At 38.6% G+C, this 17,125-nt stretch overlaps 1 protein-coding gene across 1 annotated transcript in view; it reads left to right on the top strand.

Moving 5' to 3' along the window:
* Nucleotides 1–17,125, top strand: part of LOC754123 (Werner syndrome ATP-dependent helicase homolog) — a 57,884-nt gene that overhangs the window by 17,526 nt on the left and 23,233 nt on the right. Inside the window, exons 6-14 of the mRNA XM_030979414.1 lie at nt 9,601–9,676; nt 10,630–10,697; nt 11,037–11,145; nt 11,644–11,718; nt 12,237–12,319; nt 13,134–13,240; nt 14,498–14,604; nt 15,911–15,991; nt 16,911–16,993. Coding sequence (XP_030835274.1) covers nt 9,601–9,676; nt 10,630–10,697; nt 11,037–11,145; nt 11,644–11,718; nt 12,237–12,319; nt 13,134–13,240; nt 14,498–14,604; nt 15,911–15,991; nt 16,911–16,993 — 789 coding nt within the window. The remainder of the gene's footprint in view (nt 1–9,600; nt 9,677–10,629; nt 10,698–11,036; nt 11,146–11,643; nt 11,719–12,236; nt 12,320–13,133; nt 13,241–14,497; nt 14,605–15,910; nt 15,992–16,910; nt 16,994–17,125) is intronic.

The following is a 17,125-nucleotide window of genomic DNA, read 5'->3' as shown; positions in this document are numbered from 1 at the left end:
GTAGGTTCGAAATGCAGTAGTAAGAGTGATTGGGTGTTTGTGTGTGTATTAGCACGAAAAATATGCTGCGTCGTCTTGCGTTCCGGAAAGACCCCCATTTGTGACCGACAAATGTGTTAAATGTTACTGACAACCATCCTATAGGGTTGGCAATTCTGGGTCTGGTGTGAGTGGGTAGGTCCACATTGTGGTGATTAAGAACGGAAATGTGTGTCCTCTGTTAGATAAGGTTTTCATAATAAGGTCCTCGGTTGCAGGTAATTCAACTAATCACAAGAAATTATTGGAGGTTAGGTCACCTCAAAACATGCCAAAAACTAAAGATTCCTCTCTCTCTTTTTCTTTTCAGGGCTAGCTATGGCAAACCTTCGAAGGAGTGGAGAGATTTTGAGAAGCCCAATTAGCACAAGTGTCCACTCAGCAAAAACCAAGGGGGCTTCGAAACAATCAAACTCAGCTGTTGTAGTTATGCCGACACATAACAGAAAGGGCAAGAGGACTTTTGATAAGATCGTATACTGTCCATTTTGTCAAACCAAACAGGCCAGGCTGACACGACATTTGGTTTCATTTAATAATCATCATGATGAAGTTGAAATCGTTGAATGGAGGGCAACAGTGGACAAGAAGTTGAAAGCAAAGAGGTTGACGAGGATGCGTAACTATGGAAACTATCTGCATAATGCAAAAGTATTAAAAGAGCAGAAGGGAGAGCTGATAGTAGTGTACAGGCCTGGTTATGAAGCAGCACCCGAGAATTACGGCCCATGTCCAGATTGCTTAGGCTACTATTCAATAAGCGAAATCTGGAAGCACAGGTGCTTATTCAGAGAAGAACCGAATGCTGATGGGGAACCATCCAAGAAAAGGCAAAGGAACTGGAGAAGAGAGAGCATAATGCTGCTGCCCAGACCAGAAGTCGCAGGAATAACACGAGTGTCTTCACTCCGATCAGATGAAGAGGGTGTGGCCGTGTTGATTAAGTCAGAAACAATGATGGCAAAGCTTGCTGACAAGTTCACATTTAAGTTAAGACATGACAAAGATCAGTTCAACGACATAAGAGCAAAACTGAGGGAAGTTGGTCGAACAGTATTAGCATACAGACAAGTCTCTGGTGTAACCAATGCACAACTACCAGACTTGATTGAGCCCCAAGTGTTCATGAAAGTTATGGAGGCAACACGACAGGTAGCGGGTTACCATGACAACACCCAGCTCTACGATACACCTAGCCTGGCACTGAAGATAGGCCACAGCCTGATGAAGGTAGCGGAGATAATGCAGTGTGAGGCTCTCATATCACATGATGCTGCACTCGAGAAGAGAAGCAAAGGCTTCATAGACTTGTATCGAATGAAATGGGGAGAGCTTGTATCGCACCATGCACTGAGGTCGAAACCACCCAAATATCTCCCTGTAACTGAAGATGTCTGCAAACTCCCAAGGTACATAAGGAAAGAAGTTTCAGAAGAGGTACAAGCATTGAAGACCAATAGAGGGAATTCAAGAACAGTGGAACAAGATGATGTCAAACATGTTCTGGGTGTCCCCCCAAAAGGTAATACATGTAGATTTTTCTAAAATCTTAAAATAATGTGACACCATATAAATTTCATCTCCATAGCTTACAAAAACGTGATTGCTCCCTTTGTTTTTCAGGTTTTTCACATTTTTATGGTGGTTCAGTTGCAAGATGCACACTATCACTAACACCCTTGATTACACATTATAGAGAAGATCAAATAAACACTTTCTTCTTTATTTATGGTCAATGTGTGACCTGTGATGTCGCACATCTCAGCAGCGTTCGGAGAGCTCTTCAGGTGCTGTGCCGGGGCTGTATTTAAGTGTATTGTAATTGATAATAATTATTACTTTGAATGTTTCCAAGCATTGTAATTTTGATAAAATTTTCTAATCAAAGTTTCACCTTTGCTATAATGAATATAATATAAAGTTTTTTTTTAAATCTTCGCACAGCTACTTTAAAAAAAGGGGAAAAATACATCTCTTTAGGACGATGTATTATGTTCATCTTTATATGACGTTATTCTTTTTCAGCAGGTATCAAGACCAGCTACAGTACCAGGAAAATAGCTGGGCGGAGAACATGGACTGAAGTTGAGCAAACGGTAGTGAAGAAACGACTGAGGGGATGTTTCCAACAGAGAAGGTTGCCAAGCAAGATGAAGTGCCTGAATTTGATCACTTCTGAATCGGTTCTACAGGGAAGAAAATGGGAAAATATCAAAGACTTTGTGAGAAACTGGCTGCGTTATAACTAATATTTGAGATGGCGAGGGAACATTCGATTTGTCATTTCTTCAAAAGACGGTGCAATTTATTGTATGGTACGCCTTCAAAGTCAGAGGGGGCGGTGTTGTTTGCTTCCTTCCTTTTTTTCAATGGTATATTTACTATTTTTCTTGAAAGTATTGGGCTTCAAACTTTTCCTGCAAGTATTAAAGAGCCATCATTTCCCACAATTAAGAGCAAAACAACCATGAAATTCTGATATTTGGAAAAATGTTGGCAGATGGAAAAATTCAATTTTTCTTATGTATACTTCACTGTATTATCGAAAATCCCAAATTTCAACAGAATTATAGATATTACATCTGTATGACGTGATGCAATGTCTGTTGGTACTTTGTTTGGTATCAATAATACTAAATTGGTATGGCACTTAAATCTTGAAGAGGGTAACCACCCCCATTTGTAAACTGTGTTACAAACATGGCTCAGCAAGGGTAGGGTTAACTGATTAACCAAGCACATGTTTGATTTGCAAGGTCAAAACAGTTATGGGATGACAATGGTTTGCGATGTAAAAAACAAAGCAAAGTTAATGTGTAGAATGGTTCTACATTGTGTAGCTTATTACAATTACATGTATTATTATCGACAAGAATTAAAAGAAATGCCTTTTTCTTGCCACCATCATGATCATATGGTTAAATAGGCAGGATGCCAGTGTGTATCTTGCATGTGAAATAGCACATCATGCTAACTTCAGCAGCTGATAAATAGTTTTCAACACTTCATAAACAAGGTATTTTGGCAGGTCAGTTATTCTATGGATCGCCAAGATATGAAAATGAATTGGAAAACAAGATAGATTTTGTGAAATTTCTGTCGATGTTTAAGGAACTTACTGATGATAACATTTACATTACATTTATGTCTTGTAGGCATAAATATTGAAAGATATTTGTATTTACTATTTACCATAACAAAATTTGGTTCTCACCATGTGATAATGGAACCTTGTGTGAATGCTTAATATGATGATGGGATAGCAAAGCCGGAACATTGACATTTTACCCATACAAGGATGATTATCTCTGGCTTGTTTATCCGTTCATAGTATCTAGCTTAAATGGCAAGCTTTCTACATATAAAATCGGTTCCCTAATGTAAAATCAGTTTTCTGATAATATGAAATCAATTTCCTGATAAAACATACTCTCTAAAGTCCTTAAACATTTTGATTAAGCAGCTTCACTGCATCACCAAAGTTCAATTTAGAGTTGTGTTCAGAAGTTCATAGTTTTACTTCCATAATTTTGATATGGTGTGTTAATTCAGTGTTAGTTGTTGTTTTCTCCTGTAGGTAGTAGGTACCTAACTATAGTTGGAGTTACATAAGGTTGTTACTGGTGGTACCAGTTTTATGTGCAAGTTACAATCAAACCTGCTTTAGTGACCACCTGTCTACAAAGACCACCTGTCTATAAAGGCCACATTTGTTGTTTCCCTTGAAAATGGTATTTCATTTAATCATGTACTAAAGGAACTTGTCTACAAAGACCACCTGTCTACATAGGCCTCTTTTTGTGTTTCCCTTGGGCGGTCGCTATAGACAGGTTTGACTGTACTTGTACATGGCTTTGATGTTCGTTGAGTTAGTTTCGATTGTAGGTTATTTCCTAAACCTTCTGAAGTAAGCAAGTGTATGCTGTGTTACCATTTTACGAGTTGTAATTATTGTTTGTTATAGCTGCCCTGGAGGCATTGTTTTCTGATTTTCCGTCCAGACTCCAGAGTAAGTTTTTGGAGCGCGTATGATAGGATGTGATTTCCTGATGTATGGTAGACAGGAACTCACTAGTGGCTGCTAGGTCCCTTCCACAAAGGGCAAAGAAAATAGAGGGGTCACAAAAGGGAACAATTTATTCAAAAAAGCCCTGTGGAGGGGATCAGGCGCGGATCCAGGGGGGGGGCCGAGCGGGCCTTGGCCCCCCCCCCCCCCGCAAAAAAAAAAAAAAAAAAAAAAAAAAAAAGAGAGAAAAAGGAAAAGAAGGGAAAGGGAAAGAGAAGGGAAAGAAAGAAGAGGAAGAACAAAATAAAAGGGGGAAGAAGGAGATCGGGGGGCCGAAAGGGCCTTGCCTCCCAGGCTGTTAACCCCCCCCCCACCCACCCCCCCCCCAATCAAAAAAATAAGAGAGAAGGAAGGAAAGGGAAAGAAATGAAATAATTTCCGAGATTTTTCCTCACTTTTTAGTAAATACGTTTGTATGTGTTTGTTGGAGAATGACAAATTACTAAATTTACAGCCAGGCAAGAAATATGATTCTTGAGATTCCTACATGTCAGGCCCGAGGTGGGGCGGGGATTGGGAGCCTCGAGCTCCTCCCCCCCCCCCCCCACTTTTTTGAAAAAGTATATTAAAGAGAAAAAAAATAGAATGAGAGTAAGAAAGAAAGAATAGTTAACTGCCAGTGTTAAAAATTAATGAGGCATCTAAATATGCTCATCTGACCGTGATTAAATGCCTAAAACCCCTAAGCACCCGGGGGCTCTGCCCCTGGATTCCACCTGGGACCCTACGGCGGGCCCTTAGATGCTCATCTGACGGTAATTTAATGCCTAAAACCCCTGATTTTTTGGGGCTCCGCCCCCTGGAACCCACGCCAAATAGTGACCTGCCAGTGTCATAAAATAATAAGGTATACAACAAAAATGCTCATCTGACCTTAATTAAACGCCTAAAACCCCTGAGCTTCCGGGGCCGGCTCAGCCGCCTCGACCCCACCAGGGGCCCTAAGGCGGGCCCCTGAATGCTTATCTGACCGCAATTTATTGCCTTAAAGCCCTGAGCTTGCGGGGTCGGACAAGGTATCAAAATGTGTTTATCTGACCGCAGGCGCGTAGCCAGGGGGGGGGGGGCGGTCCCCCCAAATCGGAAGAGGACGTAGGAAGAAAAAGGAGCAGACAAAGAACACCTTTGAAAAAAGGATTAAGAGTATAGAGAACGGTACAACGCATCATCTTCTTTCTCTAATAATTTAATGAAACGTCAAAGCTTCGCTCAGGAGGGGAGAGGGGGGGGGGGGAACTGAATTCAGACGAGGATTAAGAGTCGAGAACTGTACAACGAATCGTCTTCTTTCGAATGATTTAATGAAACGTAAAAGCTTCCGCGCTTTGCGCGGGAGGGGGGGGGGGGGACTGAATTCCGACGAGGATTAAAGTCGAGAACGGTACAACGAATCGTGTTCTTTCTCTAATGATTTAATGAAACGTTAAAGCTTCCGCGCTTCGCGCAAGAGGGGGGGGGGAACCTGATTTCAGACGAGGATTAGTGTCGAAAACGGTTCAACGAATCGTCTTCTTTCTCTAATGATTAAAGGAAACTTAAAAAGCTTCCGCGCGAAGCGCGGGAGGGGGGAACCTGAATTCAGACGAGGATTAAGAGTCGAGAACGGTACAACGAATCGTGTTCTTTCTCTAATGATTTAATGAAACGTAAAAGCTTCCGCGCTTCGCGCGAAAGGGGGGGGGGGACCTGAATTCAGACGAGGATTAAGAGTCGAGAGCTCTCCAAAGAATCGTAATAATTTAATAAATCGTAACATTTTCTTGTGAAACGTCAAGGCTTCCGCGCAAAGCGCAGGAGGGGGGACCTGAATTCAGACGAGGATTCAGAGGCGAGAACGGTAATACGAATCTTTAATGATTTAATGTTACCTTCCGCGCTTCGTGCGGGATGTAGGGGGAACTAAATTCCGACGAGGATTATTTTCGAGAACGGTATAACGAATCGTCTACTTTCTCTAATGATTTAATGAAACGTAAAAGCTTCCACGCTTCGCGCGGAAGGGGGATACTGATTTCAGACGAGGATTAGTGTCGAAAACGGTACAACGAATCTTCTTCTTTCTCTAATGATTAAAGGAAACTTAAAAAGCTTCCGCGCGAAGCGCGGGAGGGGGGAACCTGAATTCAGACGAGGATTAAGAGTCGAGAACGGTACAACGAATCGTCTTCTTTCTCTAATGATTAAAGGAAACTTAAAAAGCTTCCGCGCGAAGCGCGGGAAGGGGGAACCTGAATTCAGACGAGGATTAAGAGTCGAGAACGATACGACGAATCGTGTTCTTTCTCTAATGATTTAATGAAACGTTAAAGCTTCTGCGCTTCGCGCAAGAGGGGGGGGGGGGGACTGAATTCAGACGAGGATTAAGAGTCGAGAACGGTACAACGAATCGTGTTCTTTCTCTAATGATTTAATGAAACGTACAAGCTTCCACGCTTCGCGCGGAAGGGGGATACTGATTTCAGACGAGGATTAGTGTCGAAAACGGTACAACGAATCGTCTTCTTTCTCTAATGATTAAAGGAAACTTAAAAAGCTTCCGCGCGAAGCGCGGGAGGGGGGGGGGGGAACCTGAATTCAGACGAGGATTAAGAGTCGAGAACTCTCCAAAGAATCGTAATAATTTAATAAATCGTAAACATTTTCCTCGCTTCGCGCGGGAGGGGAAAAACTAAATTTAGACGAGAATTATTTTTGAGAACGGTACAACGAATCGTGTTCTTTCTCTAATGATTTAATGAAACGTAAAAGCTTCCACGCTTCGCGCGGAAGGGGGATACTGATTTCAGACGAGGATTAGTGTCGAAAACGGTACAACGAATCTTCTTCTTTCTCTAATGATTAAAGGAAACTTAAAAAGCTTCCGCGCGAAGCGCGGGAGGGGGGAACCTGAATTCAGACGAGGATTAAGAGTCGAGAACGGTACAACGAATCGTGTTCTTTCTCTAATGATTTAATGAAACGTTAAAGCTTCCGCGCTTCGCGCAAGAGGGGGGGGGGGGGGCTGAATTCAAACGAGGATTAAGAGTCGAGAACGGTACAACGAATCGTGTTCTTTCTCTAATGATTTAATGAAACGTAAAAGCTTCCACGCTTCGCGCGGAAGGGGGATACTGATTTCAGACGAGGATTAGTGTCGAAAACGGTACAACGAATCGTCTTCTTTCTCTAATGATTAAAGGAAACTTAAAAAGCTTCCGCGCGAAGCGCGAGAGGGGGGAACCTGAATTCAGACGAGGATTAAGAGTCGAGAACTCTCCAAATAATCGTAATAATTTAATAAATCGTAAAAATTTTCCTCGATTCGCGCGGGAGGGGAAAAACTAAATTCAGACGAGAATTATTTTTGAGAAGGGTACAACGAATCGTCTTCTTTCTCTAATATTTTAATGAAACGTCAAAACTTCCGCGTTCGCGGAGGAGGGAGGGAGAAACTCGCCCCTCCCTGCCCTGGCCCCCTCCCCCGCATTACGTCACTGTTGGTCACCATTACGTACCAATATTTTGCTCGCATAATTTCAAATTTGGGCCCCCCCCCCTAAGAAATCCTGGATCCGCGCCTGGGATTCCCAACTTTTTCATGTACAAACTTGGAGCAAGTCATGTCTTAACTGTGCACCTTCTTGCCATTTTTAATGTTCTTGTTCAAAAGGGTTTTTACAAGTTCAGTGTATGTAAATGTGTATACTCTGTGCACCTATGCAGTAAAGACGTGTGAAGGTATTTAGTTTTCTTTATATTGCACTTCTGCACAGAGTAAAGCACACCTTTGATCCCTGCATTCACGGTTGAAAATTACTTTTAAGTTGTGAACTTACGTGCTTTGTTCATATTTGGTGTTGTAAATTTTAAATTAGAGATATGCAATTCGGTTCGAGGACAGTTACCCCCCTGGACAATCAACCCCGGCCAATTACCAGCAGGACAATTACCCCCTCCCCTCCAAAAAAAATGCTCTGATTAACTTATTTATTATCAGGGTGGACTTCCCTGTTTTATGAAAAGAGCGGGGGTAATTTTTTGGGGGGGAGGGGAGGATTGTCCTAGGGAGCCATTTTCAGGGTTGGGGGGTAATTGTCCTCGGGGGTAAACAATAATGTTTAAAGACGTGTTTTCTTCGATTCCATGACATTTGCTCCGGCGACAATTGCTCCGCTGTAAATTTCATACACTAATCGAATGGCTAACTTCAACCCTGGATTCAACACTATACCCTACCCTAAACCTAACCCTAAACCTAACATAAACCCCTATTGAAACCCTAACCCTAACCCTACATCTTAGACGAAATAAAGCCCGGAGCAATTGTCGCAGGAGCAAATGTCGTGTCACCGTTTTCTTCATCAATTTTGACAATATCATGAATGTTTTTCTTCAAAATTACATTTGATTAGGCCTTTTTCAGTCTTTCCCATAACTTCATTGATAACTCATACAAAATTGTTTTAACTTTAGCTACTCTTTCTCTTTTTGATATATCCTATTCAATCTTCTATTGCCTTCCAACATACCTCTGTGCAAAAAATATTGAAGTATATCATTTCTTTTTGCCATTAAAACATGTTTATTTTTATGTCAAATGTTTTGTTATCTTAATTTTTTGTCATTGATATGGAGATGGGAAAGAGAAAAAGAGATGAAAAGAGGAAATTTGAGAAATGGAGAATATAGAAAAGAAGAAAAAAAGAAGAGATAGAAAGAGAATATGAAAGTAATTTGTGATTTGGGGGTGAAAGTATGGTCTTGCGACAGGAGGGTGTGAAAAAGGGGTCTTCAGAGCTGCATATTCCCGTGCCCAGATGGCATAGACTCATTCTTACATGGTATTGCTATCACCGGCGACTCATACATCACGCACTGCAAAAAAAGCGAAAGCTTATTGCCGTTAGCGTCCACGAATCATCAGTAGAGATGTCCGCAGTATGGATGTGGAGAATGGCCAGATGCAATTGTTCATTGCCCCTGAATGAAGTTGTTTACAGCAGAGATTACTACATGTTGGTCTACATGAAGCGATTTTCTTTATCAAAATCACAAAATATGTAATATTTAGAGGAGTCCACAGTTGAGTAGTCTTAACACATATTCCTCGTTTGCAGGTGAATACGTGTGTGTGTGTGTGTGTGTGTGTGTGTGTTTTGCTTCATTTTGTCTTCTAGTTATTTTTCAAATTCTTCCTCAACTGTATTGTTTGTTCTTCTTCTACTCTGCTACATTAATCTCTTCCCATTCTTCTTTATTGAACCTTCGTGCTATTGTTACTGTTATATTTAATATGTTACCTGATGACCTTTATGTATCATTTTAATTCGACGTGATGTAAAGTTATTCTTGAATTCAGGCACAGACACTTTATCATGAGCACAACTGAATTTGTTGATAATATGCTCACAAAATCGATTTAAAATTGGATTTCCATAGCCAAACATGTGAATAAGGGATACTTTAACCTTATTTCCCTATATTTATATTTTTCTTTCCATCTAATTTCTCTGTAGATCCTTCTGTAACCCCACCAGAAAAGAAATATATTAATGCCCTGAAGAAAAGCTTTGGTCATGCATCATTCAGGCCGTAAGTATTCAATTCGTTTTATTCATTTCCATTTTCAATAAAAACAATACAACGATATATACAATGATAATAAAGCATTTACAATACCGGAATATAAGAGAATGAAAATATGGAATTAAAATATAAGGCCAAATGGCCTTGTGGAGGCATAGTTCCCTGTACAGTAGATTTACATATACAACAAAAACTAAAAAAGAAACATACATGACAAAACATGACAGGGACATCGTTCATGGCAGGTAATACAAACAGCAATAATCATTAAAAAATCATAAGTTTCAAAACAGTTATAGGTAATGCTGTATAATATGAATATTGGTACAAAAATCAACGATATTTAGATATAAGATGCTGCTTCAAGTATCATATCGAACTTGATTGTAAATCAATGCCTCAATTGAAATTGAAAAATACCGGTAGTCAATTCAGAAAATTTCACATGCATGAAATGTCACAAATTTCAGATATGGTTCATAGTTTCAAGCGTTTCTTGCTGCAAAGTAACTGAATATCAATTGACATAACAATGATTTATTGCATCTTTTGGAAATAAGTTTCCATAAAAACATCTGTCTTGACACTTTAGCGCATGATTCATGTCACAGAAGTTCTGGTTTTAATATGATGTTGAAAAGTTGGAGTTGGAGTTGAGATAATGTCACATATTAAAATTGCTTTTCAAAGCAAGTTTGATGTATTTTTGTCTCACCCAATAAAAGCTTAAAATATTTGTATCATTCATTGTAAAATGCCTACTAAGATTCCCCAATTTTTCCACAATTATTAGCATACTTGTTATTCATGTAGACCTACAGAATATATTTGTATTTCACAGAATATATGCCTATGTATCCCGCTCAATGATATTCACTGTTCTGTGATTACTTGCATGTATATAAGTTACGATGCTGCTGATGCAGTTGCTTTCATCTAGATTTTGTTTTCTTTTGCAGAATGCAGTGGAAAATCATCCATTCCATCTTGAAAAACAGAAGGGATCAGTGTGTTGTCATGGCAACAGGTGTGCAATTTTGATTATAATGTAAAATTATACAACTATATCTCCTAGATCATAATCAAATGGTTGGTCTAGGGCAGTCACATGTGATTCGTGTATTTAGACTATCACTCTTTTTTTCCCATTAAAATCTGTGCAAATAGAAACCAGTACTTACAATTTTACCAAATCTACATTATATATATAGCATTTTTCAGAAATATGTCCTGAAAAATATTGTTGGTGTTGTTATGAACCAATGAATCTGTACAGTAATATACATGTATATGACGGATTCGTGGTTCATAAAACTCTCAAAAGACAGGGCCCAGAATATTATTGTTTTACTTTATTCCTCTGTAGGTTATGGTAAAAGTCTCTGCTACCAGTTTCCGTCCGTTTTCACCGGGGGAGTGAGCATCATTATCTCACCTCTCATCTCTCTTATGGAGGACCAGGTACAAGCTCTAAGGTAAGTTATCTTCATCCCTAAACACTTGTTCAGAGATATGACTAGCAAAACCAATGCATTTTTTTATGATGACACATTCATTCATTTCATAAACCTCTTCTTTTTTTCTTTCTTTTTTGGTGGTGGTTTATCTGAACAAGACTTAGATATCTGCAAAGGGTGTTCAACCTTATTATTATCACTTTTTGTATGCTATCTGGACAAATTTGCCTTTAAAAAAAAGATAAAAGGTTGTCAAGAATTTATGACCTATCAAATGAAAGCAGAGTTTTAATTCATCAAACAAATTGAATCTCTGAATGAATGTCTTATCCTTATGTTAGCACTGACAGAGCAGTGTGTTACAAGCAAACTTCATTCAATATTTCAGGTATCTTGAAGTACTGACAAGACCAAATTTGTCATCAATATCTTGAGTTTTTACACCAGAAAATGAGAGCTATCATCACTTCAAGTTGTGATATTTATTTCTCACATTGTTGTCAATTTTTATTCCAGAATTGCCAACATCAAGGCATGTTATCTAGGCTCAGCTCAGAAAGACATGGCTCAAGCTAGAAGAAATCTGCTCAAGTAAGCCATCCTTTATTTTCAACTTTGTGATAGGATGCAGAAGAAAGGAGGAGAGGAAGAGGAGGAGGAGGATCGAGAGAGAGGTAGAGGATAAAAATGGAAGAGGAAGATGGAGGAAGAGGATGAGAGGAAGAGGAGGAGAGAGGAAGAGGAGGAGAGAGGAAGAGAGAGGTAGAGGAAGAGGATGAGAGAGGAAGAGAAAGAATATAAATATGCACTTTAAGCCTCTTAAAAGTAAGTCCAAGGTATTTTGTCATGAGAGTTAAGACAAATATTGATTTGATTACTGGTATTAGATGTCTGCACTCATCAAATACACCACTTTAGAGGTAATACATGCCATAAATAATCCCAACTACATGTATGAATCCCAAGGACAGGGCTTTTTGAGGAGTAGGACTCCATACATATACATGTACATGTGACATATGATGATATGTTTTACCGGTACACACATATTCTGTCCTCCAAGATAATTTCATTGTTTTCTTCTTCTTTTCAATTGTTATCTTGAATAGAGGAGAGTATAGATTGGTTTACATGACCCCTGAGTTTATATCGGTTGCAACAGACCTCATTGAAGACGTGCAGAGGAAAGTGGGTGAGTTTGAATTCAAATATTAATATGTGCATGGTAGCATGTAGCTTTGCCATTAATTGCAGTTGGAATTTCATTTAGCAGCCTGAACAATTATATTGAATTGAATTTATTCACCACTTTCCTTTAAAAAAATGCCAAGTCAAAGAATACAATAAAAGATTTCTTACAAATATAGAGATGACTATGAAATGGAAAATACGCTAAAGGAAATTGGGAGGGGTTAGATCATCAAAAGTTACAGATACTACACATAATACTAAACTAACACACACAGACAAAGAAATAATACAATGGTTATTACATTTGCTTTTGCGACAAGTACTCTGTGCTTTATTTTTGTCAAAAGTATAGGGTTGGGGTAAGGGTTGCAATTTGATTTTAGGTCAGGTTTAGGGGTAAGGTTAGGTTTACAATGTTCAGTCTAGGGGAGAGTCTCACAAAAACTAATATCAACTTTAAGTTGGACTTAACTATGGCAGGCCGTTCATGCCACTGTTTGCTCTCACCATTATAATCTTTAGATAATATTTATTCCTTCAATAATGGGTTATTTAAAAAATGTAGATTTGTGACCATGATTTGTACGTCTCTTGAGAGACAAATGCCAGTAAATGGTGAAAGCAAACAGTGGCATGAAGGGCCTGCCATATGTAAGTCCAACTTTAAGTCGATCTTAGTCTTTGTAAAACACCCCCCCCCCCCCCCCAGGTTTGAAGTTATTTGGTTATTGTCAGAAATTACAGTTGAGCAATTGTTGCAGGAGCAAATGTCTTAGAACCATAAAAACTCAACAACCATTTTCCTACATGTGCAGGTATTACACTGGTTGCTATTGATGAAGCTCACTGTGTGTCACAATGGGGTCATGACTTCAGGTCAGCATACAGAACTCTGGGAAACCTAAGGCAATTACTTCCTGAGGTCAGTGTGTAATAATTGTTGTTTTTGTTTTCTTATCTCTTTTCTTTTTCTTCTTTCTTTCTTCCTTTTTTTTCTTCCTCAGAAATTAAGAATTTCTTGTAAATAATTTTATTATGTGCAAAGTGTATTTGTATAGTTACCAGAAAAAATGAATTATGTAAACAAAAATGTAAAATCTTTGTTAAACTTTCTGTTGGAAATGAAATAAATAAGAATTGAATTGAATATATGTCTTGTTGCTTTTTTTTTTTCCCTCTCAATATCCAACTTTATTGGGAATATTTACTAAGCCCTTAGAAAACTCTTCAAACCTCAGACAAAGGAGATGTTATAACTCCAGTCATGATATCGTTATTTAGTTTAATTGATCTTTTGTTCTAATTTTTGTTTTAATAGCCTTATCAATTGATTACCCAAATGTATTACAAGTTGCATATTTTGAACGTGAAAGGGGTCTTTCTGGATCAAAGTTCACAATAATATCAAAATACTTCTCCATGTACTATTTGTTGTCTCTTTAGTTAGTGCAAAGGTAAGTGAAGAATGAGATATTTCACGTTCATAGTCTTCTTCTTCTTCTTCCTCTTCTTCTTCTGCTCTCCTTCCTCTTCCTCTTCCTCTTCCTCCTCCTCCTCCTCCTCCTCCTCCTCCTCCTCCTCCTCCTCCTCCTCCTCCTCCTCCTCCTCCTCCTCCTCCTCTCCTCCTCCTCCTCCTCTTTCTTTCTCTGGTTCCATTTCTAGTGCCCACTATACTGTGACTCTCTCACTCACAGCACAAGATGAAGCCTGTTGCTGTTTTGTATATGTACATCAATCTGTCACAACCGTACATTCCTGTTTTACATTTTTGAAACACTACCATACCAGCAAATCAGCATGTTTTTTATACAGGATTCCAAAATAATGTCACTATCTGTTACTTTCTGAAACTGACGGATTATTTCAAGTCACATACTTCAGTAGGAGCAGACCGGAATCTGATTTTACCGTTAATGCTAAAGGGGGGTATCTCATTGAGCGGCGAATGCTGAGGCGAATGCTTGCAAACGTAGCAAATTTGGGTTTGGCAAAAGATCCCAAACATTCACAAATAGTGGCAAAGGATTGGCAAATAGTTGCTAATCTTTGCAAACATTGTCGCTAACATTTGCTTACAGTCGCTAATATTCGCTAACTGCCAAATTCGCAACGTTCGTAAGCATTCGCCGCTCAGTGAGATACCCCCTTTACCAATTATCATTCCTGTTTTTCGTCTCAGGTCCCCTTTCTAGCTCTCACTGCCACTGCCACTCCTATGGTGCAGAAGGACATCTGTAGGTCACTGCATCTCAAAAACCCTGATGTCACCTGTACCAGCTTTGATAGGTCAGTAATACCACTAAGATTACGCCAGGGCCCCGTCTTACAAAGAGTTGATATCAATCGCAACTTATTTACGATTGATATCAATCGCAACTATGTACATAAGAGATAGGAGACTGCAAACCTATGATTGATTGGAGGACTTGCAATTGATCCAAATCAATCATAACTCTTCGTAAGACGGGACCCAGATATGATAGGAGAATAAGGAGATCATTAATATGAGTGTTAAGAATGATGAAGTTGGTATATACTTGTATTTGTATATGTTTGTATGTAGTATGTATTGTGTGTCTATGTATGTGTACTTATATAAATGCAACTGTAGCCATCCGAACCAATTACATACAGGCATCCTGCTACGCAAATACACTTTCGCCAATTACCCACATTGTGTTGGAATGGTCTTTGCCATTGGTTATATGCGTAACGTTAAAGAATCTCGTATTTCATTTAAAATAATCTTTTTCAAAGAAGGTTATCATAATTTGATTTTTTAAGGCAAAATTGTATATTTCAAGATACAAAATTTTGTTATAGATATCATTTCTGTGTAATGAGTATGTGTTGGATCTTTGTTTAAAGCTGTTTTTTCTGTTAACACATACAAAAAAAATGGCTGCAGTTGTGAATGGTCTTGTAGTGACCTGACCTTAGAAGAACTTTGCATTTGTAGATATTATTGTCTTGTCTTTCTTGTGTGGCTTGAAGTCTAGCCTTTTATTCCATTGTCAATCATTTCTTTAGTGACACCTGTTACATTACTAGGGTGCCACACATACTTATTCTGGCAAGCACATTCCACACCCTATGTGTTGGGATGTACAACCACCTAATGTACTGATATAGCTTATACTGTACAGACACATTACACTTGCTTGCCATACCTATTTCATCACTTCTCCTGAGCTGTTCTTATAGAGCACACGTCTTCTAGAGAGAGTCTTGAGTCTACAGCAAAGCTAATTCAGCTTCATCTTAATTCATGTCCTACTTCTTCGCTTGTTTCTCTACTCGGTTCTGAGGCCTTATTACTTTATAGAGATTATAAGTTTCTTCTTCCTTACTTAATCCGCAAAGAAGCGACATTACTTTGTACATAGTCTTACATATTCTTTCTACGGGTGCTGTGCAATATTTGAACTACTACTTGTGATATAATATATGTCCCAAGTGTCGGTACTCAACAGGTGTTTCTACGAGACAAGGTAGGAAAGGAATCATTTTCTATTTCTTTTATTTAGGTGATCAATTTTCTTAAGTCTTAATCAATGAAATGAATATGTTTTTTTTTCTTCGTTTTTTTCAGACCGAATCTCTACCTTCAAGTCCAGCTGAAGACGAATGATGTAGAAAATGATCTTGCCAACATCCTCATCGAAACGCAGAAGTGAGATTAAAATCCTTTCATAAATTTTTGAACCAGTATGATGGGGGGCTGGGTGTCCGATCACTTATCAAACATAAAGCCTTCTCTGTTGCCTTAGGATCGAACATTCATCAACTAGCACTAACTATCTTGAATAATTGTCCTTCATTACATTTTTCAACATAAGTTTTAGAAGCAGAGCTGCCAACCAGTACGATTTTATCGTGTTTTGAAAGATTTTTAGAAGTAAATACGACAGTACGAGTTTTCCTCAATACAATAATTCATAATATCTTCCAAGTGAAAGTCAAACCAATCTAATATGTTTCTTGTTTCAAGATGTTTTGAGAAATATTAGATAAGCCAATATTGCAATGTTATCAATCTTTCAGGTTTAACTATGAGTTTGATGGTTCAACGATCATCTACTGCCCAACTAAGAAGGCCATTTTGTTTCGAAATGTTTTGAGAATGATTATATAAGCCAATATGTCAATATTATCTTTCTTTCAGGTTTAACTATGAGTTTGATGGTCCAACCATCATGTACTGCTCAACTAAGGAGGCCATTTTGTTTTGAGAATTATTAGATAAGCCAATATTTCAGGTTTAACTATGAGTTTGATGGTCCAACGATCATCTACTGCTCAACTAAGGAGGCCATTTTGTTTTGAGAATTATTAGATAAGCCAATGTTTCAATGTTATCAATCTTTCAGGTTTAACTATGAGTTTGATGGTCCAACCATCATCTACTGCTCAATTAAGGAGGCCATTTTGTTTTGAGAATTATTAGATAAGCCAATATTTCAACGTTATCAATCTTTCAGGTTTAACTATGAGTTTGATGGTCCAACGATCATCTACTGCTCAACTAAGGAGGCCATTTTGTTTTGAGAATTATTAGATAAGCCAATATTTCAATGTTATCAATCTTTCAGGTTTAACTATGAGTTTGATGGTCCAACGATCATCTACTGCCCAACTAAGAAGGCCACAGAGAGTGTAGGAAGCACTCTCAAAAGTAAGTCCAAGATCCTTTGTTTGTGTAGAATGATATTTGCTGATCTTAACCTTTGATAGTACAGTCAAATCTTCTTTAGCCAATTCAATTCAGTATTTATTTAAAGAGAAGGTTGAGTTCTGGGAAGAGGTG

Source organism: Strongylocentrotus purpuratus, unplaced genomic scaffold (genome assembly GCF_000002235.5).
Source record: "Strongylocentrotus purpuratus isolate Spur 01 unplaced genomic scaffold, Spur_5.0 spur5_scaffold_10, whole genome shotgun sequence".
NCBI lineage: Eukaryota > Metazoa > Echinodermata > Echinoidea > Camarodonta > Strongylocentrotidae > Strongylocentrotus > Strongylocentrotus purpuratus.
Note: the sequence above shows the minus strand (reverse complement) of the source record. Positions and strands in the feature narration are given on the sequence as shown.